This window comes from Pristiophorus japonicus, chromosome 3 (assembly GCF_044704955.1).
Source record: "Pristiophorus japonicus isolate sPriJap1 chromosome 3, sPriJap1.hap1, whole genome shotgun sequence".
Classification (NCBI taxonomy): domain Eukaryota; kingdom Metazoa; phylum Chordata; class Chondrichthyes; family Pristiophoridae; genus Pristiophorus; species Pristiophorus japonicus.
Genome location: NC_091979.1, coordinates 38,314,527 through 38,339,676, shown reverse-complemented (window position 1 = coordinate 38,339,676; position 25,150 = coordinate 38,314,527). Strand labels below are relative to the sequence as shown.

Here is a 25,150-nt window from a genome sequence, read left to right as displayed (position 1 = left end):
CAGCCTCCTCTGTTCCAAGGAAAACAAATCCAGCCTATCCTCATAGCTAAGATTCTCCACTCCTGGCAATGTAAATCTCCTCTGTACCCTCTCCAGTACAATCGCGTCCTTGCTGCAATGCGGTGACCAGAACTGCACGCAGTACTCTAGCTGTGGCCTAACCAGTGTTTTATAAAAGGTGTAGCACAACTTCCTTTCTTTAATACTCTATTCCTCTATTAATAAAGCCAAGGTTCCCATATGTTTTTTTTTAAAAACAGCCTAGTTAACTTGTCCTGTCATCTTCAAAGATTTATGTACATACACCCCCAGGTCTCTTCCTGCACCACTTTTAAAATTCTACCTTCAGTTCATCTTGCCTCTCCTCATTTTACTACCAAAATTCAGCACTTTATACTTATCTGCGTTAAATTTCATCAGCCATGTGATTGCCCATTTTACTAGACCGTGTTTTCTCCTGAAGATTGTTACTATCCCCTTCATTGTTTACTACATTTCCGAGTTTCATATCATCGGCAAACTTTGAAATTAAGCCCTGTATACCCTAACAGCACTATATACTTCCCTTCAGTCTCAAAAACAACCGCTCACCACTACTCTTTGCTTTCTGTCCCTCAGCCAATTTTGTATCCATGCTGCCACTGTCCCTTTAATCCCATGGACTTTAATTTTGCTAGCAAGTCTATTATGAGGTACTTTATCAAATGCCTTCTGAAAGTCCATATGCACATCAACCACATTTCCCTCATCAATGCTTTCTGTTACTTCATCAAAGAACTCAATCAAGTTAACCAAACACGATTTGCCTTTAACAAATCTGTGCTGGCTTTTATTTATTAGCCCATACATTTTCAAAAGCCAATTCATTTTGTCCTGGATTATTGCCTCTAAACATTTCCCCACCTCCGACATTAGGCTGACTGGCCTGTAATTGACTCTGGATCAGTTCCTATGGACTGGAGGATAGCTAATGTAACACCACTTTTTAAGAAAGGAGGGAGAGAGAAAATGGGGAATTATAGACCGGTTAGCCTGACATCAGTGGTGGGGAAATCAATTATTAAAGATGAAATAGCAGCGCATTTGGAAAGCAGTGACAGGATCGGTCCAAGTCTAGACCAATATGTTGAGGAACCAACTAGGGGGGAGGCCATCTTAGACTGGGTGTTGTGTAATGAGAGAGGATTAATTAGCAATCTCATTGTGCGAGGCCCCTTGGGGAAGAGTGACCATAATATGGTGGAATTCTGCATTAGGATGGAGAATGAAACAGTAAATTCAGAGACCATGGTCCAGAACTTAAAGAAGGGTAACTTTGAAGGTATGAGGCGAGAATTGGCTAGGATAGATTGGCGAATGATACTTAGGGGGTTGACTGTGGATGGGCAATGGCAGACATTTAGAGACCGCATGGATGAAGTACAACAATTGTACATTCCTGTCTGGCGTAAAAATAAAAAGGGGAAGGTGGCTCAACCGTGGCTATCTAGGGAAATCAGGGATAGTATTAAAGCCAAGGAAGTGGCATACAAATTGGCCAGAAATAGCAGCGAACCTGGGGACTGGGAGAAATTTAGAACTCAGCAGAGGAGGACAAAGGGTTTGATTAGGACAGGGAAAATGGAGTACGAGAAGAAGCTTGCAGGGAACATTAAGGCGGATTGCAAAAGTTTCTATAGGTATGTAAAGAGAAAAAGGTTGGTGAAGACAAACGTAGGTCCCCTGCAGTCAGAATCAGGGGAAGTCATAACGGGGAACAAAGAAATGGCGGATCAATTGAACAAGTACTTTGGTTCGGTATTCACTAAGGAGGATACAAACAACCTTCCGGATATAAAAGGGGTCAGAGGGTCTAGTAAGGAAGAGGAACTGAGGGAAATCTTTATTAGTCGGGAAATTGTGTTGGGGAAATTGATGGGATTGAAGGCAGATAAATCCCCAGGGCCTGATGGCCTGCATCCTAGAGTACTTAAGGAGGTGGCCTTGGAAATAGCGGATGCATTGACAGTCATTTTCCAACATTCCATTGACTCTGGATCAGTTCCTATGGAGTGGAGGGTAGCCAATGTAACCCCACTTTTTAAAAAAGGAGGGAGAGAGAAAACAGGGAATTATAGACCGGTCAGCCTGACCTCAGTAGTGGGTAAAATGATGGAATCAATTATTAAGGATGTCATAGCAGTGCATCTGGAAAATGGTGACATGATAGGTCCAAGTCAGCATGGATTTGTGAAAGGGAAATCATGCTTGACAAATCTTCTGGAATTTTTTGAGGATGTTTCCAGTAAAGTGGACAAAGGAGAACCAGTTGATGTGGTATATTTGGACTTTCAGAAGGCTTTCGACAAGGTCCCACACAAGAGATTAATGTGCAAAGTTAAAGCACATGGGATTGGGGGTAGTGTGCTGACGTGGATTGAGAACTGGTTGTCAGACAGGAAGCAAAGAGTAGGAGTAAACGGGTACTTTTCAGAATGGCAGGCAGTGACTAGTGGAGTGCCGCAAGGTTCTGTGCTGGGGCCCCAGCTGTTTACATTGTACATTAATGATTTAGACGAGGGGATTAAATGCAGTATCTCCAAATTTGCGGATGATACTAAGTTGGGTGGCAGTGTGAGCTGCGAGGAGGATGCTATTAGGCTGCAGAGTGACTTGGATAGGTTAGGTGAGTGGGCAAATGCATGGCAGATGAAGTATAATGTGGATAAATGTGAGGTTATCCACTTTGGTGGTAAAAACAGAGAGACAGACTATTATCTGAATGGTGACAGATTAGGAAAAGGGAAGGTGCAACGAGACCTGGGTGTCATGGTACATCAGTCATTGAAGGTTGGCATGCAGGTACAGCAGGCGGTTAAGAAAGCAAATGGCATGTTGGCCTTCATAGCGAGGGGATTTGAATACAGGGGCAGGGAGGTGTTGCTACAGTTGTACAGGGCCTTGGTGAGGCCACACCTGGAGTATTGTGTACAGTTTTGGTCTCCTAACTTGAGGAAGGACATTCTTGCTATTGAGGGAGTGCAGCGAAGGTTCACCAGACTGATTCCCGGGATGGCGGGACTGACCTATCAAGAAAGATTGGATCAATTGGGCTTGTATTCACTGGAGTTCAGAAGAATGAGAGGGGACCTCATAGAAACGTTTAAAATTCTGACGGGTTTAGACAGGTTAGATGCAGAAAGAATGTTCCCAATGTTGGGGAAGTCCAGAACCAGGGGTCACAGTCTGAGGATAAGGGGTAAGCCATTTAGGACCGAGATGAGGAGAAACTTCTTCACCCAGAGAGTGGTGAACCTGTGGAATTCTCTACCACAGAAAGTAGTTGAGGCCAATTCACTAAATATATTCAAAAGGGAGTTAGATGAAGTCCTTACTACTCGGGGGATCAAGGGTTATGGCGAGAAAGCAGGAAGGGGGTACTGAAGTTTCATGTTCAGCCATGAACTCATTGAATGGCGGTGCAGGCTAGAAGGGCTGAATGGCCTGCTCCTGCACCTATTTTCTATGTTTCTATGTTAAGTCAGCATGGATTTATGAAAGGGAAATCATGCTTGACAAATCTTCGAGAATTTTTTTGAGGATGTAACTAGTAGAGTGGACAGGGGAGAACCAGTGGATGTGGTGTATTTGGACTTTCAAAAGGCTTTTGACAAGGTCCCACACAAGAGATTGGTGTGCAAAATTAAAGCACATGGTATTGGGGGTAATGAATTGACATGGATAGAGAACTGGTTGGCAGACAGGAAGCAGAGAGTCGGGATAAACGGGTCCTTTTCAGAATGGTAGGCAGTGACTAGTGGGGTGCCGCAGGGCTCAGTGCTGGGACTCCAGCTATTTACATCAATGATTTAGATGAAGGAATTGAGTGTAATATCTCCAAGTTTGCAGATGACACTAAGCTGGGTGGTGGTGTGAGCTGCGAGGAGGATGCTAAGAGGCTACAGGGTGACTTGGACAAGTTAGCTGAGTGGGCAAATGCATGGCAAATGCAGTATAATGTGGACAAATATGAGGTTATCCACTTTGGTGGCAAAAACACGAAGGCAGAATATCATCTGAATGGCGACAGATTAGGAAAAGGGAAGGTGCAACGAGACCTGGTACATCAGTCATTGAAAGTTGGCATACAGGTACAGCAGGCGGTGAAGGTGGCAAATGGCATGTTGGCCTTCATAGCGAGGGGATTTGAGTATAGGAGTGGGAGGTCTTACTGCAGTTGTACAGTGCCTTGGTGAGGCCTCACCTGGAATATTATGTTGAGTTTTGGTCTCCTAATCTGAGGAAGGACGTTCTTGCTATTGAGGGAGTGCAGCGAAGGTTCACCGACTGATTCCCGGGATGGCAGGACTAACATATTAGGAGAGACTAGATCGACTGGGCCTGTATTCACTGGAGTTTAGAAGAATGAGAGGGCATCTTATAGAAACATATAAAATACTGATTAGACTGGACAGGTTAGATGCAGGAAGAATGTTACCGATGTGGGGAAGTCCAGAACCAGGAGACACAGTCTAAGGATAAGGGGTAAGCCATTTAGGACTGCAATAAGGAGAAACTTCTTCACTTAGAGAGTTGTTAACCTGTGGAATTCTCTACCGCAGAGAGTCGTTGGATACATTCAAGAGGTAGTTAGATATGGCCCTTACGGCTAAAGGGATCAAGGGGTATGGAGAGAACGCAAGAAAGGGGTACTAAGGTGATGATCAGCCATGATCTTATTGAATGGTTGAAGGGCCGAATGGCCTACTCCTGTACCTATTTTCTATGTAGTTGCTGGGTTTATCCCTGTCCCCTTTTTTTTTTAAAAACAGGGGTGTAACATTTGCAATCCCCCAGTCCTCTGGTACCACCCCATATCGAAGGGGGATTGGAAGATTGTGGCCAGTGCCTCTGCAATTTCCACCCTTACTTCCCTCAATAACCCAAGATGCATCCCATCTGGATCAGCATTGGCAGCATCCTTTTCTCTCATGAAGACAGGTGCAAAGTATTCATTACGTACCTCAGCCATGCCCTCAGCCTCCACAAGGTGATCTCCTTTTTGGTCCCTATTTGGCCCCACCCTTCATTTGACTACCCTTTTATTATTTGTGGGTTTATAAAAGACTATTGGGTTTCCTTTTATGTTAGCTGCTAATTTATTCTCTAATCCTCTTTTGACCCTTCTTAATCCCTTTTTAAGTTCTCCTCTGTACGTTCTATATTCAGCTTGGTTCTCCACTGTATTATTTGCCCTACAATTGTCCTAGGCCTCCTTTTTTGTCTCATTTTGATCTCTATTTCTTTAGTTATCCAAGGAGCTCTAGCTTAGGATGACCTTCCTTTCCCCCTCATAGGAATGTGTCCATTTTGTACCCAAACATTGTTCTTTTACTGTTTTGCCTACCAATTGTTGATTCCAATCCACCTGGGCCAAATCCTATTTCAACTCACTGAAGTTTGCCCTACTCCAGTTAAGTATTTTTTATGTTTGATTGTAGCTTGCCCTTTTCCAGAACTGGGGGCACAGTTTCGGAATAAGGGGTTGCCCATTTAAGACGGAGACGAGGAAGAATTTTGTCTCTCAAAGGGGTCGTGAATCTTTGGAATTCTCTACCGCAGAGAGCTGTGGAAGCGGAGTCATTGAATATATATTCAAGGCGGAGAGAGACAGATTCTTGAACTATATGGGAGTCAAGAGTTATGGGGAACAGGCAGGAAAGTGGAGTTGAGGCCAAGATCAGATCAGCCATGATCATATTGAATGGTGGAGCAGGCTCGAGGAGCCGTATAATTTTTATGTTCTTATTCTAAACATGATATGATCACTGTTCCCCACATACTCTCCCACTGAAACGTGCTCCACTTCATTTTCCAGAATTAGATCCAACGCTGCTTCCTTTCTCGCTGGGCTGGAACCACACTGATCAAGAAACTTCTCTTGTACACATTTCAAGAATTCCTCCCCCTGGTTTGCATGGTTACTGTCCCAGTCTATATTAAGATAAATGGAAGTACCCCATTATCACTACTCTCGTTCTTGCATCTTTCTGTAATTTGCCTGCAAATTTGTTCCTCTATCTCCTTCCCACCATTTGGTGGCCTATAGTATATCATCATCATAGGCAGGCCCTCGGAATCGAGGAAGTCTTGCTTCCACTCTTAAAATGAGTTCTTAGGTGGCTGAACAGTCCAATATGAGAACCACAGTCCCTGTCACAGGTGGAACAGACAGTTGTTGAGGGTAAGGGTGGGTGGGACTGGTTTGCCGCACGCTCTTTCCGCTGCCTGCGCTTGGCGACGAGACTCGAGGTGCTCAGCGCTCTCCCAGATGCACTTCCTCCACTTAGGGCGGTCTTTGGCACCCAGTAACGTAACAGTTCCGCTATTCTTCCTTAATTCTAACCAAATAGACTCTTGTCTTTGGTCCCTCAATTACATCATTCCTCTCCAGTGCTATAATAGCGGATTCCTTGGTCAATACTGCCACCCCCCTCTTTCTTTTCCTTCCCTATCTTTCCTGAATAACTTGTAGCCAGGAATATTAAGTTCCCAATCCTCACCTTCTTTGAGCCAGGTCTCTGTTATTGCCATGATATCATAGTCCCATGTGGCAACATGTATCTGCAGCTCATCAACCTTATTTACCACACTCTGTGCATTAACCCATCTTGGACTGTTTCATATTTGCCCCCCCCCCATCTGATCCCCTTATTTCTGAACTATTCTTCACTCGAGTGCTATTTGCCTCTCTCAGTCCTCTATGTACCTTGTATCTCCTCTCTAATGTCCCATCCTGGTGCCCATCCCCTTGCCAAATTAATTTAAACCCTTCCTCCACAGCACGAGTTAACCTTCCCGCGAGGACATTGGTCCCAGCTCTGCTGAGGTGCAAGCCGTCCACCTTGAACTCCTGTCTCAAAACCTGTCCCAATGATCCAGGAATCTGAAGCCCTCGCTACTGCACCATTTCTCCAGACACACGGTACCTTGGTAACTTGTTTTATCCTACTGTCACTGTACTCACTAGCACATGGAACTGGGAGTAACGGAGAGATTACTACCTTTGAGGTCCTGCTTTTCAACTTCCTTCCCAGCTCCTGAAAGTCTGACTACTGCAAGGCAAACCTTTCCCTTCTTATGTCATTGGTTCCCACACGGGCCACGACATCTGGCTGCTCCCCCTCCCTCACTCAAACTATTCTGCATTCACTCTGTGCTGTCCGATACCCTGGCACCAGGGAGGCAACATGACAAGCAGGACTCCCGTTGGTGATTGCAGAAACTCCTGCCTATCGCCCTAACTATTGACTCCCCTATGACCACTGCATTTCTACACTTTGCTGTGCCCACCGTCCATCATTTGCATCACAGTGCTGTAGATGTGCTCCAGTCTGCAATCCCCCAAGATGTGCTCTCGTCTGCACTCCCCAAAGATGTTGTCACCCTCATGGTAATCAGCGCTGAAAACCGGTTTGAGTGTGCCACACTCCCGGAGGATTCCTGCTCAGCCTGCCTCTTCCTACCATGCCTGATATCCACCCACTTATTATTCTCCTAAACTCTCTATAGCTGCAGGGTGATCACTTCCTGGAACACGTGCTCCAGGGAATTCTCAGCCTCCCGTATGCCCTGCAGAGACTTCAGCTCAAGCTCAGAAACCCAAGCTTGAATTTGAGCAACTCTGGGCACTTCCTGCACACGTGGATATCCAGGACATATGAAGCATCATGGAGCTGTCACATGGATTCCTTTGTTCTGAACTCCCTCACACCAGTGGAAACAGTTTAACATAGAAACATAGAAAATAGGTGCAGGAGTAGGCCATTTGGCCCTTTGAGCCTGCACCGCCATTCAATAAGATCATGGCTGATCATTCCTTCAGTACCCCTTTCCTGCTTTCTCTCCATACCCCTTGATCTCTTTAGCCTTAAGGGCCATATCTAACTCCCTCTTGAATATATCCAATGAACTGGCATCCTCTCCATCTACCCTCTCAAATCCTTTAATCATCTTAAACACTTATTATAGCGGTTTTCATTTTGCAGATCCTACTTGAAGAGACTGAAATTTTTGTAATGGATTCAAACACAACTTACTTTTCACCTGCTTCTTGATGCTTTTGGTGTTATCCAACCAGTGCTGCAACATAAAATACCAACATAAGTTACATTGAGACAGACCAGGGTGATTGCATTAAGACAGAGCAACAGCTCCCCCTGCCCCATTTTACACTGAAGTCACGGAGAACTGTTGGTATTCTTGTCGCATCATCAACTTGCTGTGTTCCATGAATAAAGTGGCGAACCAGTTCAGTGCATTTGCATCATGTCGATACTTTCAAGTTTATGAACACAGATAAGGAACCCATGCCTAATTGCCCTCGAGCAGCCTTCTTTAAACACTGCAGTCCTTGCTTCTTTGTAGCAGTTTGGTACATCCGAGTGGCTTGTTAGGCCATTTCAGAGGGCAGTTAAGAGTCAACCACATGTCTGGGAGTCTAGAGTCACATATAGGCCAGACCGGGTAAAGGCGGCAGATTTCCTTCCCGAAAAGACATTTGTGAACCAGATGGGTTTTTATTTCATATTTAGTTAATTAACTGAATTTAAATTCCCCAGCTGCTTAGGACTCATGTCTTCAGATCATTAGTTCAGGCCTCTGGATTACTAGTCCAGTAACATAACCACTATGCTACCGTACACCTGATTTTTGTAGGCCAGCAGGGCAAATCGTAGCCAATTAGGGGAACCATTATTTTAAAAAGACCACATGGAAGCCGGTAATTTTACATCTGCTTGTGCCGTCAACTGCTGAGAGTCAGTGGCACTGGAGTGACATAAAAGCACCTTCAAACAGGTCCGTGACCCCAGTCCACCCAACATGGCAAAACATACTGTACAAAATTTGTGGTGAAAGGTCATCGACCTGAAACTCAGTCTCTCTCTCCACAGATGCTGCCTGACCTGCTGAGTATTTCCAGCATTTTCGGTTTCTATTTCAGATTTCCAGCATACGCAGTATTTTGCTCTTGCCTTGCAAAATGGTATCGTGCTTCGGGCAAAGGGACAGAAACTGGCAAATTGTTGGCCTGTTCTTTGTTTGAGATTTTCAAATCGTTCGCCTGCTTAAGTACAGCTCTTTTTGAAATAGAGTTTTTTTTTTAAAAAGTGAACCTAAATTGAGCCAAAATTCAAAATTTTCCAAACCATCAATGCACATGAAAATTGGGATGGGTTCTGCAATGGGTGGGCAAAGCCCCTCCATCAGTTTAGCCCCTAAACAATGGTTAAATTTAGCCCCCAGTGAATGCCAGAAAAAAGGTCCAGTTCCATCTGGGAGGGTGTTTAAGGACTTTGTACGTAAGGGGCCTGAATTTGCGGTCCCTGTGGGTGTATACGAAGTGCACACGTGCCGGTAGGAAGCCTCTGACTGAAAATTCTGGGCCAATGTTAACTAGGGTAGGAAACTTAAAGACGTTTGAACAAACAGGAAAATGTCTTCACCCAGAGGGTGGTGGGGGTCTGGAACTCACTGCCTGAAAGGGTGGTAGAGGCAGGAATCATCACCACATTTAAAAGATATTTGGATGTGCATTTAAAATGTCATAACCTACAGGGGTATGGACCAAGAGCTGGAAAGTGGGATTAGGCTGGATAGCTCTTGGTCGGCCGGCACGGACACGATGGGCCGAAATGGTGCTCTATATTTCTATGATTTTATGATTCTAAGTTATTCATTTATCAAGGGTCTGGTAGATTTTCTTTATAAAACTATCAATTCATTACTCTTTATTCAGGTCCCATTAATTATGAAACCAGAGAACACCAGTGAAACCAAGCAGATTACTAAACTATCCATTTCCTTTATAAACTTTCTATTCTACTGTTCAGGAATACCCCTTTAGGTTGCTTTTTGTGAAATGCCATCGACAAGAATTAAAGTAAGTTGCTCGGAGTAACACACCCTCAGAACAGCGATAAAGCATTGACTGACCTTTCCGTGGCTGTAGGTATTTTTAAGGAATGAAGCTGACCCCAACAGAGTTTGGCATTCTCAAAGGGAAATAAACATCAGCAACCTTTGCAAACTGATCCAGTTCCAAAAGGTTTCAATAGCCAAACAAAATACAGTCATTTTATTCTCAAAAGAGCATGTCGACCAGATTCAAACAATGCTGTTCGAACTGCTTTCCAAGTCAGCCAATGCCAAATGATGCAGTTGGAAAAAAAAAGGGAACAATTTAAATTAGAAATGAATTCTCCCTTTTGGGTTGTACAATATTATCTGTAAGCTCCTGTGCCCAGTGGGGAGGGGGTGTTCACGACTAGACTTGGCATTATTCCTCCTTTCCTTTATCCATCATGGGCCTGTTTTCTTTCAGCTCCTACACATTCCACTGCTGGACATTTAAAAGCTCTCAGCCACGGCACCAGTACACACTTTGTTTAGAGAACCTCCGACTGCTCAAATGTCCGGCTTTCAATCGTCTTACATGAGACAACGTTATCCGAGCAAAATATGTAGCAGATGTCTAAAAGGTCTTATCAACACTGGGTGGGAGGTTAAATTGGTTGCTTGAGAAAGTTGCATTTCCTTCAACAACAAAATGTTTTGCTTCATAATAGCACGGCATTGAAAGGTTTATATGTAGTAAGAAGATAGGAGGCATTCGTTGCTGAAAGCATTCGTTTAAACTGGTGAAACTTCAAAGCTCAAAATTCATGGCTCCAATTTAATAGGAAACAGCAGGAATGTAGGCGGGAAGAGGATTTAATCTTTCCTCACTTCTTCAGCGCTTATTAACCCGCAGCTAGGAGGATACAAACATAAAAAGAGTATGGGATGAGCCAAAACCACCACCCCCAACCCCTCTCCAGGTAGGAAAAATATCACCCTCACATTGAAAAACACATTACTCTAAAGTACACGGAGAATGAGATTATCCAAGAGCGACTTTGGAACATTTGTTATCCCTGCAAGGTAGAGAAATAAAACAGAGCTTCCATTCTGCGGAATTCTAAACAGACAGGATACCAAATGCGGGCAAACGGGAGCTTTTATTTCTCCCAACACACTACATCTACATAAACAAGCAAGTTCTTGAAACGTCTTGCAAGAAGAGGGTGTCATACCGCTACTTGTGCAGAATCCATGAACCGAAGGCCAAAGTAGTCTTTCTCAATGATGTCGAGATGGTACATAATCTGCTCAAACAGCTCCTGGCCTTTTGCTTTTTTCTGAAGAATGAAAAACACGAGAACATTTCTGTGCAGAAAGTCAGTTTTAAACGCTTTCACACAAGTTCAAAAGCAACATTTGCTTTTAAACATACGTTCAAATCGGTTTGTTTCACTGATCAAAATTAGAACACAAATATCAATAAAAATTACTGTATTTTCAAAGATGAAAATTAGCACTAATATTTTTAATGAAAACCACACAGTACAACCTTACATAAGAAGATAAGAAATAGGAGCAGAAGTAGGCCATTCAGCTCCTCGAGCCTGCTCCGCCATTCAATAAGATCATGGCTGATCTTCGACCTCAACTCCACTTTCCCACCAGATCCCCAGATCCCTGGATTCCTCAAACTCCATTTACCCACATTTGTTCCATATTCCTGGATACTCTTATCCAACAAAAACACATCGATCTCAGTCTTGAATTTCAATTGACCCAGCATCTACAGGCTTTTAGGGGAGTGAGTTCCAGCTTTCCACTGCAGTATGTGTGGGAAAAGTGCTTCCTGATTTCACTCCTAAACGGCCGAGCTCTAATTTTAAGATTATGCCTCCTTCGGCTAAATGTTAGCTGAGGGGCAGGATGCAACACACTAAATTAGATTCAAACAGAAAATGCTGAAAATACTCAGCAGGTCAGGCATCATCTGTGGAGAGAGAAACAGAGTTAACGGCCCAGATTTTACAGGGCCTATGAGTGCGCAGACGTAAGTGTGCGAAAACCCGGAACTTGCGATCTGTCAAGTTACAGCTGGACAGATTATCTGCATGGTCAGCAAATGGGCATTCGGACCAAATGAGTGAATGTTGACAGATCGGCGATGTACTTCAACCTTCCAGTTGGGACTCATTCTTAATTCTGCACAGCGTGTCCAAAACAATCCATTCGATCAGGAGCATCCAAGCGGACGCACTGCTGCCGACCTCACCCGACCCCGTCCTCCGACCCCAGCTGATCTGACCCTCTGACCCCAGCCGACTCGACCCTCCTCCCACTCTATCTATTTCAACTCACCCTATCGGTATATCCTTTTATTCCTTTCTTGCAGGCCGGGACGGCGCCGATTTCCGGGCTGTCGCACGGCGCCCCCTCCAATGGTCCCGCAGGCCGGGACCCTGCCAATTTCCTGCAAGACCATCAGCAGGCCGGGGCCATTGGAGGGAGCAGCATATCACTGCAGGGAGCAGCACGAGAGCTGCTGCAGGAGAGCGACGGCTGCAAAGTCAGGTCGCTGATTGCAGTGCGGGCAGGCACAGCAGGAGGGGCGAAGGAACGGCAAGAGTTTGTAGAGGGAAGTGACCGGGGCCCAGGAGAGGCATGAATCTGGGGCCCCAGAAGAAGAGAGGGCCCAGGGGCAACACAGGCCAGCCCACACTGCGATATGTGCACGCTCGGTCTATGCAGCAGAGCTGGTCTCCAGTTAGTCTTGGGTAATCCTTGCCACTGGACCAAGACTTAGCTCTGTCAAGCCCATGTGGTGGCTGGTGTGCAACGGCCAATCCCGCGTTAAAAAAATCCAAGCACAGGCATCTTCCACCCTTCACGATGTAGTTCGGGATCTGGAATATTAGGTCCTTCATTGAAACACCTGTGAACTCATCCTTTTTGGCGTGGAAGCAAGTCATCCTCGCTTCGAGGAACTGCCTATGAAGGATGATGATTATTCCTTTCGCCCTCATGCACTTATCTAGTTCCCCTTAAATGCATATGTGCTATTCGCCTCAACCACTCCCTGTGGTCGCGAGTTCCACATTTTCATCACTTTCTGGGTAAAGAGCTTTCTTCTGAATTCCTCATTGGATTTAGTGACTATCTTATAATACAAGAGCTATTGTAGTATCTACGATACTGGTGGTGGCCTCTCACTCCATATTACTACAGCTTATTGGTACTGTAAGAAAATATATTTTTTTAAACAGTAACATGCACCTGACAGAATCAGACATTACATCCATCAGATCAGTATCCAACGCAGAGCAATTGTACCCTTTAAACCAACATGCTGGCAATTGGAAGGACTTTCCAGTGCATTGCGGTCCTACGAATTTCAAATACTCCACCTGCCTGAACACAACGACACTAAGAGGGGCGGTGCCTTTGATATGCCGCAGCACTGAAGACGTGACTGGCATCGACACTGCTGCTTAGTCACCAGTTTAGTGCAGCAATTCAACTGTGCTCAAGATGCCATCGTGCAAATGCTGTTTCTAGGGAAACTGCTGATACGATGACTGCCTACCCCTCTGCAAGACAGTCTTCTAACACAGCAGCAGTGTTTCTTCAAATACCTCCAGAATTGCAGGAGACCGTTTCTCCTTAATTTTATCTCCCGAAGGAGCGAGAGAGAGGTTGGAGTACATTTCCAGTGTGCTCCAAATCCCGCTCACCCATCACCCTTGTGTTCGCTGACCTACATTGGCTTCTAGTTAAGCAACACCTCGATTTCAACATTCCCATCTCCCTCCGTGGCCTTGCCCCTCCCTATCTTTGTAATCTCCTCCAACCAAACCCCTCCCCTCCCCTCCCCCCCACCCCACCAAGATATCTGCGCTTCTCTAATTCTGCCCTTTAGAGTACCTTGATTTTAATCGCTCAACCATTGGTGGCCGTGCCTTCTGTTGCCTTGGCCCTAAACTCTGGAACTTCCTGCCTCTCTACCTCTCTTTCCTCTTTCAAGACGTTCCTTACAACCTACCTCTTTCCCTGTGCTAATTTCTACTTATGCGGCTCGGTGTCAAATTATTATCTCATAATGCTCCAATGAAGCGCCTTGAGACATTTCACTGTATTAAAGAAGCTATATAAATAAAAGTTATTGTTGTTATTGCTGACAGGACTCTGGGCCCATGGCTAAATGGGCTTATGGGTGTCAAGTAAACCGCCCAACCCATTCAAGGGATAGAGGGAGGGCATTGCAATCGTATCCTTACTCTAACACTCATATTTTCCAGCCGGAGTCACTAGATAGTAATCAACAGCAGGAACACTAGGCCGTTTCCTGTCCCATTCGAAGCCTCAGGGATTATTTGTAGCGCCTCAGGTGAGAGGCCTCACCTGGAACATTGTGTTCAGTTTTGGTCTCCTAATCTGAGGAAGTTCTTGCTATTGAGGAAGTGCAGCAAAGGTTCACCAGAATGATTCCCGGGATGGCAGGACTGACATATGAGGAGAGACTGGATCAACTGGGCCTTTATACTCTGGAGTTTAGAAGGATGAGAGGGGATCTCATAGAAACTTATAAGATTCTAATGGGACCGGACAGGTTAGATGCAGGAAGAATGTTCCCGATGTTGGGGAAGTTCAGAACCAGGGGACATAGTCTAAGGATAAGGGGAAGGCCATTTAGGACTGAGATGAGGAGAAATTTCTTCACTCAGAGAGTTGTTAATCTGTGGAATTCCCTGCCGCAGAGAGTTGTTATTGCCAGTTCATTGAATGTATTCAAGAGGGAGTTAGATATGGCCCTTACAGCTAAAGGGATCAAGGGGTATAGAGAGAAAGCAGGAAAGGGGTACTGAGGGAATGATCAGCCATGATCTTATTGAATGGTGGTGCAGGCTCGAAGGGCCGCATGGCCTACTCCTGCATCTATTTTCTATGTTTCTATGACAGGAAAATAGGGTTTCAGTTATAACATTTCATTTAATTTTTTTTTTAAAACACGGCTTTTGTGCTCGCTGACTTAAATTGGCTCCTGGTTAAACAACGCCTCCATTTAAAAATTTTCATCCTGGTTTTAGGATCCCTCCATGGCCTTGCCCCTTCCATGCCTCTAATCTCTTCTAGCCCTACAACCCTCCGAGATATCTGCCCCCCCTTTAATTCTGGCCTCTTGAGCATCCCAGACTTTAATCACTCCACCATTGGCAGCCGTGCCTTCAGCTGCCCAGGCCCCAAGCTCTGGAATTCCCTGCTTAAATCCCTCCACCTTTCTACCCCACTTTAAGATGCTCCTTAAAACCTACCTCTCATCTCCCCTAATATCTCCTGATATGGCTCGATGTTAAATTTTGTTTCCTAACACTCTTGTGAAGCACCTTGGGACGTTTTGCTATGTTAAAAGCGCTATATAAATACACATTGTTGTATTAAAATAACACTCATTTTGTCCTGTCTTGCAACACATACAGGGAAGTTAAATGTGACGTTCAATAAATCGCTTTTTGAGGTAAAGATCAAAGCTTTCTCTCTTGATGGTCTATAAAAACCCGTCTTTCATCAGTTTTCAAAGCTGCAAATGGAAGTAAACAAAACCTCAAGTCAAAAGGTTTTTATAGTAACCACGACAACATGGGAAGAACTCAATTGTTACAAGTGATCACTATTTTAAAAAAGAGAGATAATAAACAAATAATTGAAGAAGAAATCCAATAGGGAACTCAGGAGAAACTTCTTTTCCCAAAGGGTGATAAGAATGTGGAATCTCTACCACAAGGGGTACTTGAGGCGAATGGTACAGAAATATTTAAGGGGAAGCTAGATAAGCATAAGAATAGAAGGATATGCTGATATCATAGAATCATAGAAATTAACAGCACGGAAGGCGACCATTTTGGCCCATCGTGTCCCCGCCGGCCGACTAAGAGCTATCCAGCCTAATCCCACTTCCCAGCTCTTGGTCCGTAGCCTTGTAGGTTACGGCACTTCAAGTGCACATCCAAGTATATTTTAAATGTGGTTAGGGTTTCTGTCTCTACCACCCTTTCAAGCAGTGAGTTCCAGACCCCCACCACCCTCTGGGTGAAGAAATTTCCCCTCATATCTCCTCTAAACCTCAATTACTTTAAATCTACGCCCCCTGGTTGTTGACCCCTCTGCCAAGGGAAACAGGTCCTTCCTATCCACTCTATCCAGGCCCCTCATAATTTTATACACCTCAATCAGGTCTCCCCTCAGCCTCCTCTGTTCCAAAGAAAACAGACCCAGCATCTCCAATCTTTCCTCTTGGCCAAAATTCTCGTCCAGGCAGCATTCTTGTAAACCTCCTCTGCACCCTTTCCAGTGCAATCACATCTTTCCTGTAATGTGGTGACCAGAACTGCCTACTCCAGCTGTGGCCTAACCAGTGTTTTATACAGTTCAAGCATAACCTCCTTGCTCTTGTATTCCATGCCTTCACTAATAAAGTCAAGTATTCCATATGCCTTCTTAACCACTTTACCTGGCCTGCCAGCTTCAGGGATCTGTGGACCTGCACTCCAAGGTCCCTTTCTTTGTTCCTCTACACTTTTCAGTGCCATACCATTTAAAGTGTATTCCCTTGCCTTGTTAGCCTCCCTAAATGTATTACCTCACACTAATCTAGTTTGAATTACATTTGCCACTTTTCTGCCCACCTGACCAGTCCATTGATATCGTCCTGCAGTCCGCAGCTTTCTTCTTCATTATCAACCACACTGCCTACTTTAGTATCATCTGCAAACTTCTTAATCATACCCCCGACATTCAAGTCCAAGTCATTGATATCTACTACAGAAAGCAAGGGACCCAGCATTGAGCCCTGCGGAACCCCACTGGCTACTACAGCCTTCCAGTCACAAAAACACTCATCATATGAGTGGGAGGAGACTCGTGTGGAGCATAAACGCCGGCATAGACCAGTTGGGCTGAATGGCCAGTTTCCATGCCGTAGACGCGATGCAATTCAGTGTAAAAGTACATCCACTCTTCTGAAGAAATCACCTTCTCCCGGCATAAAATTCCACAGTGGCCATTGTACACAGAGAGGAGTGGAACAGAGTTTCTCCTCTCCTGAACTGCCATTAACCATGCTGAGGACAACCAAGGTGTTTCTACCACTGCCCCAGGCCGAGAGCAGCTAACACAGAACAAGCCAGAGATCAAATCTGCCTCATTTAACACGTCAGAAAAAAAACATGGTAACTTCGGTAATAAGCAAAGAAACCATATTTGTGCTGTTAATTCAGAAGTGGCCTGAAAAATATTTCTTCACAAAACAACCAGCCTAAACTTTAAAGTCATTGTATAAACCCATTTAGTCTCAAGCAAAGCATTTTTTTTTTGAATATAAATACAAAAGATTTGTTTAGCTTGGTTGAACATTCAAAGGCCACTCATATTTGTCCAGTGCATAGAAAGTCTGACTAAGCTATTGAAGTAGACACAAAAGCAGCATTGTAAGGCCTTAATGAATATGGCCCAATGTTGCAGTGTTCACAGGGATTAGGAGGCTGGTTTGCTTTACTAAAAAAAAACTCAAATTCCATTTCTTCCCAGCCACCCAACAAGTCACGGCAATAAAAAACAAATGCACAAACAAACCTAGCCGGGTGGCTTTTAACCCATTAGCCTTGCATCATCAGCATAGGCAGTCCCTCGGAATCGAGGAAGACTGGCTTCCACTCTTAAAATGAGTTCTTAGGTGGCTGAACAGTCCAATACGAGAACCACAGTCTCTGTCACAGCTGGGAGAGATAGTCGTTGCGGGAAGGGGTGGGTGGGACAGGTTTGCCGCACGCTCTTTCCACTGCCTGCGCTTGATTTCTGCATGCTCTCGGGCGACAAGACTCGAGCTGCTCAGCGCCCTCCCGGATTCACTTCCTCCACTTAGGGCAGTCTTTGGCCAGGGACTCCCAGGTGTCAGTGGGGATGTTGCATTTTATCAGGCAGGCTTTGAGGGTGTCCTTGTAACGTTTCCACTGCCCACCTTTGGCTCGTCTGCCGTGAAGGAGTTCCAAGTGGAGCGCTTGCTTTGGAAGCCTTGTATAAGCCGAGTCTCATATGTCAGCTGTGGCTCAGTGGGTAGCACTCTCGCCTCGAAGGCAGAAGGTTGTGGGTTCAAGTCCTACACCAGGGACTTGAGCACATAATTCTAGGCTGACACTCCAGTGAAGTGCTGCATTGTTTGAGGTGCTGTCTTTTGGATGAGACATTAAACTGTGGCCCCGTCTGCTCTCTCAAATGGATGTAAAAGATCCCACGGCACTATTTCAAAAGGGGAGTTATCCCCAGTGTCCTGGCCAATATTCATCCCTCAATCAATATAACAAAAAACAGATTATCTGGTCATTATCACGTTGCTGTTTGTGGGAGCTTGCTTGTGCGCAAATTGGCTGCCGCATATCCTACATTACAGCAGTGACTATACTCCAAAAGTACTTCATTGTCTGTAAAGCGCTTTGAGATTTCTGGTGGTCGTGAAAGGCACTGTATAAAGAGTTTAGAAAAATGACAGGTGATCTGATTGAAACATACAAAATTCTTACAGGACTTGACGATTCCCCCGGCTGAGGAATCTAGAATCAGGGGTCAGTCTCAGAATAAGGGGTCGGCCAATTAGGACTGATGAGAAATTTCTTCACTCAGAGGGTGGTGAATCTTTGGAATTCTCTACACCAGAGGGCTGTGGAGGCTCAGTCTTTGAGGCTATTCAAGACAGAGATCGATAGAGTTTTTGGATATTAAGGGAATCACGGGATATGGGGACAGTGCAGGAAAGTGGAGTTGAGGTAGAAGATCAGCCATACCCTATACAGTTAGAAACATAGAAAATAGGTGCAGGAGTAGGCCATTCGGCCCTTCTAGCCTGCACCGCCATTCAATGAGTTCATGGCTGAACATTCAACTTCAGTACCCCATTCCTGCTTTCTCGCCATACCCCTTGATCCCCCTAGCAGTAAGGACCTCATCTAACTCCTTTTTGAATATATTTAGTGAATTGGCCTCAACAACTTTCTGTGGTAGAGAATTCCACAGGTTCACCACTCTCTGGGTGAAGAAGTTCCTCCGCATCTCGGTCCTAAATGGCTTACCCCTTATCCTTAGACTGTGACCCCTGGTTCTGGACTTCCCCAACATTGGGAACATTCTTCCTGCATCTAACCTGTCTAACCCCGTCAGAATTTTATATGTTTCTATGAGGTCCCCTCTCATTCTTCTGAGCTCCAGTGAATACAAGCCCAGTTGATCCAGTCTTTCTTGATAGGTCAGTCCCGCCATCCCGGGAATCAGTCTGGTGAACCTTCGCTGCACTCCCTCAATAGCAAGAATGTCCTTCCTCAGGTTAGGAGACCAAAACTGTACACAATACTCCAGGTGTGGCCTCACCAATGCCCTGTACAACTGTAGCAACACCTCCCTGCCCCTGTACTCAAATCCCCTTGCTATGAAGGCCAACATGCCATTTGCTTTCTTAACCGCCTGCTGCACCTGCATGCCAACCTTCAATGACTGATGTACCATGACACCCAGGTCTCTTTGCACCTCCCCTTTTCCTAATCTGTCACCATTCAGATAATAGTCTGTCTCTCTGTTTTTACCACCAAAGTGGATAACCTCACATTTATCCACATTATACTTCATCTGCCATGCATTTGCCCACTCACCTAACCTATCCAAGTCGCTCTGCAGCCTCACAGCATCCTCCTCGCAGCTCACACTGCCACCCAACTTAGTGTCATCCGCAAATTTGGAGATACTACATTTAATCCCCTCATCTAAATCATTAATGTACAGTGTAAACAGCTGGGGCCCCAGCACAGAACCTTGCGGTACCCCACTAGTCACTGCCTGCCATTCTGAAAAGTACCCATTTACTCCTACTCTTTGCTTCCTGTCTGACAACCAGTTCTCAATCCATGTCAGTACACTACCCCCAATCCCATGTGCTCTAACTTTGCACATCAATCTCTTGTGTGGGACCTTGTCGAACGCCTTCTGAAAGTCCAAATATACCACATCAACTGGTTCTCCCTTATCCACTCTACTGGAAACATCCTCAAAAAATTCCAGAAGATTTGTCAAGCATGATTTCCCTTTCACAAATCCATGCTGACTTGGACCTATCATGTCACCTCTTTCCAAATGCACTGCTATGACATCCTTAATAATTGATTCCATCATTTTACCCACTACCGATGTCAGGCTGACCGGTCTATAATTCCCTGTTTTCTCTCTCCCTCCTTTTTTAAAAAGTGGGGTTACATTGGCTACCCTCCACTCCATAGGAACTGATCCAGAGTCAATGGAATGTTGGAAAATGACTGTCAACGCATCCACTATTTCCAAGGCCACCTCCTTAAGTACTCTGGGATGCAGTCCATCAGGCCCTGGGGATTTATCGGCCTTCAATCCCATCAATTTCCCCAACACAATTTCCCGGCTAATAAGGATTTCCCTCAGTTCCTCCTCCTTACTAGACCCCCCGACCCCTTTTATAACCGGAAGGTTGTTCGTGTCCTCCTTCGTGAATACCGAACCAAAGTACTTGTTCAATTGGTCCGCCATTTCTTTGTTCCCCGTTATGACTTCCCCTGATTCTGACTGCAGGGGACCTACATTTGTCTTTACTAACCTTTTTCTCTTTACATATCTATAGAAACTTTTGCAATCCGTCTTAATGTTCCCTGCAAGCTTCTTCTCATACTCCATTTTCCCTGCCCTAATCAAACCCTTTGTCCTCCTCTGCTGAGTTCTAAATTTCTCCCAGTCCCCAGGTTCGCTGCTATTTCTGGCCAATTTGTATGCCACTTCCTTGGCTTTAATACTATCCCTGATTTCCCTTGATAGCCACGGTTGAGCCACCTTCCCTTTTTTATTTCTATGCCAGACAGGAATGTACAATTGTTGTAGTTCATCCATGCGGTCTCTAAATGTCTGCCATTGCCCATCCACAGTCAACCCCTTAAGTATCATTCGCCAATCCATCTCAGCCAATTCACGCCTCATACCTTCAAAGTTAGCCTTCTTTAAGTTCTGGACCATGGTCTCTGAATTAACTGTTTCATTCTCCATCCTAATGCAGAATTCCACCATATTATGGTCACTCTTCCCCAAGGGGCCTCGCACAACGAGATTGCTAATTAATCCTTTCTCATTACATAACACCCAATCTAAGATGGCCTCCCCCCTAGTTGGTTCCTCGACATATTGGTCTAAAAAACCATCCCTTATGCACTCCAGAAAATCCTCCTCCACCGTATTGCTTCCAGTTTGGTTAGCCCAATCTATGTGCATATTAAAGTCACCCATTATAACTGCTGCACCTTTATTGCACGCACCCCTAATTTCCTGTTTGATGCCCTCCCCAACATCACTACTACTGTTTGGAGGTCTGTATACAACTCCCACTAACGTTTTTTGCCCTTTGGTGTTCTGCAGCTCTACCCATATAGATTCCACATCATCCAAGCTAATGTCCTTCCTAACTATTGCATTAATCTCCTCCTTAACCAGCAATGCTACCCCACCTCCTTTTCCTTTTATTCTATCCTTCCTGAATGTTGAATACCCCTGGATGTTGAGTTCCCAGCCCTGCTCATCCTGGAGCCACGTCTCCGTAATCCCAATCACATCATATTTGTTAACATCTATTTGCACAGTTAATTCATCCACCTTATTGCGGATACTCCTTGCATTAAGACACAAAGCCTTTAGGCTTGTTTTTTTAACACCCTCTGTCCTTTTAGAATTTTGCTGTACAATGGCCCTTTTTGTTCTTTGCCTTGGGTTTCTCTGCCCTCCACTTTTCCTCATCTCCTTTCTGTCTTTTGTTTTTGCCTCCTTTTTGTTTCCCTCTATCTCCCTGCATTGGTTCCCATCCCCCTGCCATATTAGTTTAACTCCTCCCCAACAGCACTAGCAAACACTCCCCCGAGGACATTGGTTCCGATTCTGCCCAGGTGCAGACCGTCCGGATTGTACTGGTCCCACCTCCCCCAGAACCGGTTCCAATGCCCCAGGAATTTGAATCCCTCCCTGCTGCACCATTGCTCAAGCCACGTATTCATCTGAGCTATCCTGCGATTCCTACTCTGACTAGCACGTGGCACTGGTAGCAATCCCGAGATTACTACTTTTGAGGTCCTACTTTTTAATTTAGCTCCTAGCTCCTTAAATTCATTTCGTAGGAACTCATCCCTTTTTTTAACCTATGTCATTGGTACCAACGTGCACCACGACAACTGGCTGTTCTCCCTCCCTTTTTAGAATGTCCTGCACCCGCTCCGAGACATCCTTGACCCTTGCACCAGGGAGGCAACATACCATCCTGGAGTCTCGGTTGCGGCTGCAGAAACGCCTATCTATTCCCCTTACAATTGAATCCCCTATCACTATCGCTCGCCCACTCTTTTTCCTGCCCTCCTGTGCAACAGAGCCAGCCACGGTGCCATGAACTTGGCTGCTGCTGCCCACTCCTGATGAGTCATCCCCCTCAACAGCACTCAAAGCAGTGTATCTGTTTTGCAGTGGGATGACCACAGGGGACCCCTGCACTACCTTCCTTGCACTACTCTTCCTGCTGGTCTTCCATTCCCTCGCTGGCTGTGGACCCTTCTCCTGCGGTAAGACCAACTCGCTACACGTGATACTCACGTCATTCTCAGCATCGTGGATGCTCCAGAGTGAATCCACCTTCAGCTCCAACTCCGCAACGCGGACCATCAGTAGCCGGAGGTGGACACACTTCCCGCACATGTAGTCGTCAGGGACACTGGTGTTGTCCCCGTGTTCCCACATGGTACAGGAGGAGCATATCACATGACCGAGCTGTCCTGCCATGACTTAACCCTTAGATACACTTAAATTGCCGACAACAATGTTAAAAGTTACTGACTAATAAAGAAAAAGAAAAACTACTCACCAATCAGCAGCCAATCACTTACCACGTTGGCTGTGACGTCACCTTTTGATTTCTTTCTACTTCTTTTTTGACTTCTCTCAGCTGGAGCTGCACCGGTACGCCTCTCTCGACTCTCCCCGGACTGCTGAGCCTTTTATAGGCCGCTGCCTCTCTCGACTCCCGCCTCTCTCGACGCTCCCCGGACTGCTGAGCCTTTTATAGGCCGCTGCCTCTCTCGACTCCCGCCTCTCTCGACGCTCCCCGGACTGCTGAGCCTTTTATAGGCCGCTGCCTCTCTCGACTCCCGCCTCTCTCGACGCTCCCCGGACTGCTGAGCCTTTTATAGGCCGCTGCCTCTCTCGACTCCCGCCTCTCTCGACGCTCCCCGGACTGCTGAGCCTTTTATAGGCCGCTGCCTCTCTCGACTCCCGCAGGACCTCCCTGCTTTTGTACTCCATCCCTCTCGCAATGAAGGCCAACATTCCATTCGCCTTCCTGATTACCTGTTGCACCTGCAAACTAACTTTTTGGGAGTTTCATGCACAAGGACCCCCAGGTCCCTCTGCACCGCAGCATGTTGTAATTTCTCCCCATTCAAATAATATTCCCTTTTACTGTTTTTTTCCCCCCAAGGTGGATGACCTCACATTTTCCGACATTGTATTCCATCTGCCAAAGCGTCAGTCAGTGCCCAGCGGTGCTGCAGCAAGACCACCACCTACAGCATCAAAAGGGGCAGCCGGGCATTTAAAGGGGCAAGAGCACAGAAGGTCAACGGAGCATTAGCCTTGTCGGCCTCAGCAGAGACCGAGGACTCGAATAGGCCCTCTCTCTCGCTCTCTGTCTCCAATCCCCGACCTTGGAGCTGACCACTGCAGGCCGACCATCTCCTTCCCTTCCACGTGATGGTCCCAAGAAGCAGCATTATTTGGGCAGATAGCAGGGAAATGGACAGCCAGCGGTGGTCCTGGCAGGAGATCTGGGTGGGGGGCAGTGAGGCAGTGGCAGGCCTCATTGCCAGCACTTGCCCAATTCCCACCAGGATCCCAGCCCCCAGCCCAGGTTGTGCACAATCACAAAAGAGAGTACACCCAAATGTGTGCAGAGCAAATTATCCCATTATACACACACAACCAGATGATAGCCACGAATTGCTTAAACTTACTGCACCAATTTATCACTGGCCTCTAATAAGAGAGTACCAGGAAGCAAGTAGTAATTGGTGTGCCTCTATAGAATCACTGAAAATTCCGACATCCACAATGAGTGATGTGGCAGGAGAAATAGTTCAAGGATAGATTTATCGGCCCAATGGGTCAGCAGACAATGAAGATCTATGCTAAGCGAAAAGTGTGTTTAAGTTGCCCAAGGGCAGTTTCGCAGCAATGTTTTGAGAGGTCTCTTGACAAGACGAATGGTGACCTCATTGTGCAGCTGGAATGTAAACAGAAGGTCACTGTGTAAATGAGAGAGGAGAGGAGAGGGAGAGAGGGGGAGGGAAGGAGGGGGGAGAGAGAGAGGGGAGGTGGGGAGGGAAAGGAGGGGGGAGAGAGAGGGGAAGGGGAGGGGGAGAGAGAGGGGGAACAGAGGGAGGAACGGACGGACGGAGGGAGGGACAGAGAGAGAGAGAGAGAGAGAGAGAGAAGAGAGAGAGAGAGAGAGAGAGAGAGAGGAGGGAAAGGAGGGAAGATAGAGAGGGAGGAAACATAGGGGAGAGAGGGAGAGCGGGAAAGGAGGAGAGGGAGGGGAAGGGAGGGAAAGGAAAGGAGAGAGAGAGAGAGAGAGAGAGAGAGAGAGAGAGAGAGAGAGAGAGAGAGAGAGAGAGAGAGAGAGAGAGAGAGAGAGGAGGGAGGGAGGGGGAGAGAGAGCGAGAGAGAGAGAGAGAGAGAGAGCGAGAGAGCGCGAGAGAGAGCGAGCGAGCGAGAGCGCGAGAGAGAGAGAAGGGAAGGGGAGAGAGAGAGGGAGGGAAAGAGAGAGGGAGGAAAGGAGGAGAGAGTGAGAGAAAGAGAGGGAGAGAGGGAGGAAAGGAGGAGAGAGGAGAGAGAGAGGGAACAGAGAGAGAGAGAGAGAGAGAGAGAAAGAAGGGGAGGGGAGAGGGAGAGGGAGGGAAAGGAGGGGAGAGAGGGAAGGGAGGGAGGGGAGAGAGAGAGAGAGAGAGAGAGGGAGGAAAGAGGAGGAGGGAGGAAAGGAGGAGAGAGAGAGGGAGGAAAGGAGGAGAGAGGGCGAGCGAGGGAACGGGGGGGCGAGCGAGGGAACGGGGGGGCGAGCGAGGGAACGGGGGGAGCGAGCGAGGGAACGGGGGGGGGTGGAGCGAGGGAAGCGGGGGGGGCGAGCGAGGGAACGGGG

At 46.3% G+C, this 25,150-nt stretch overlaps 1 protein-coding gene across 2 annotated transcripts in view; it reads right to left on the bottom strand.

Moving 5' to 3' along the window:
* The window catches only part of epb41l5 (erythrocyte membrane protein band 4.1 like 5), a 208,827-nt gene that overhangs the window by 102,305 nt on the left and 81,372 nt on the right, over positions 1-25,150 (bottom strand). For both annotated transcript variants that reach the window (XM_070874359.1, XM_070874360.1), the window contains exons 2-3: positions 11,115-11,219; positions 8,079-8,121 (exon numbers count right to left, since the gene is read on the bottom strand). In XM_070874359.1, coding sequence (XP_070730460.1) covers positions 8,079-8,121; positions 11,115-11,219 — 148 coding nt within the window. The remainder of the gene's footprint in view (positions 1-8,078; positions 8,122-11,114; positions 11,220-25,150) is intronic.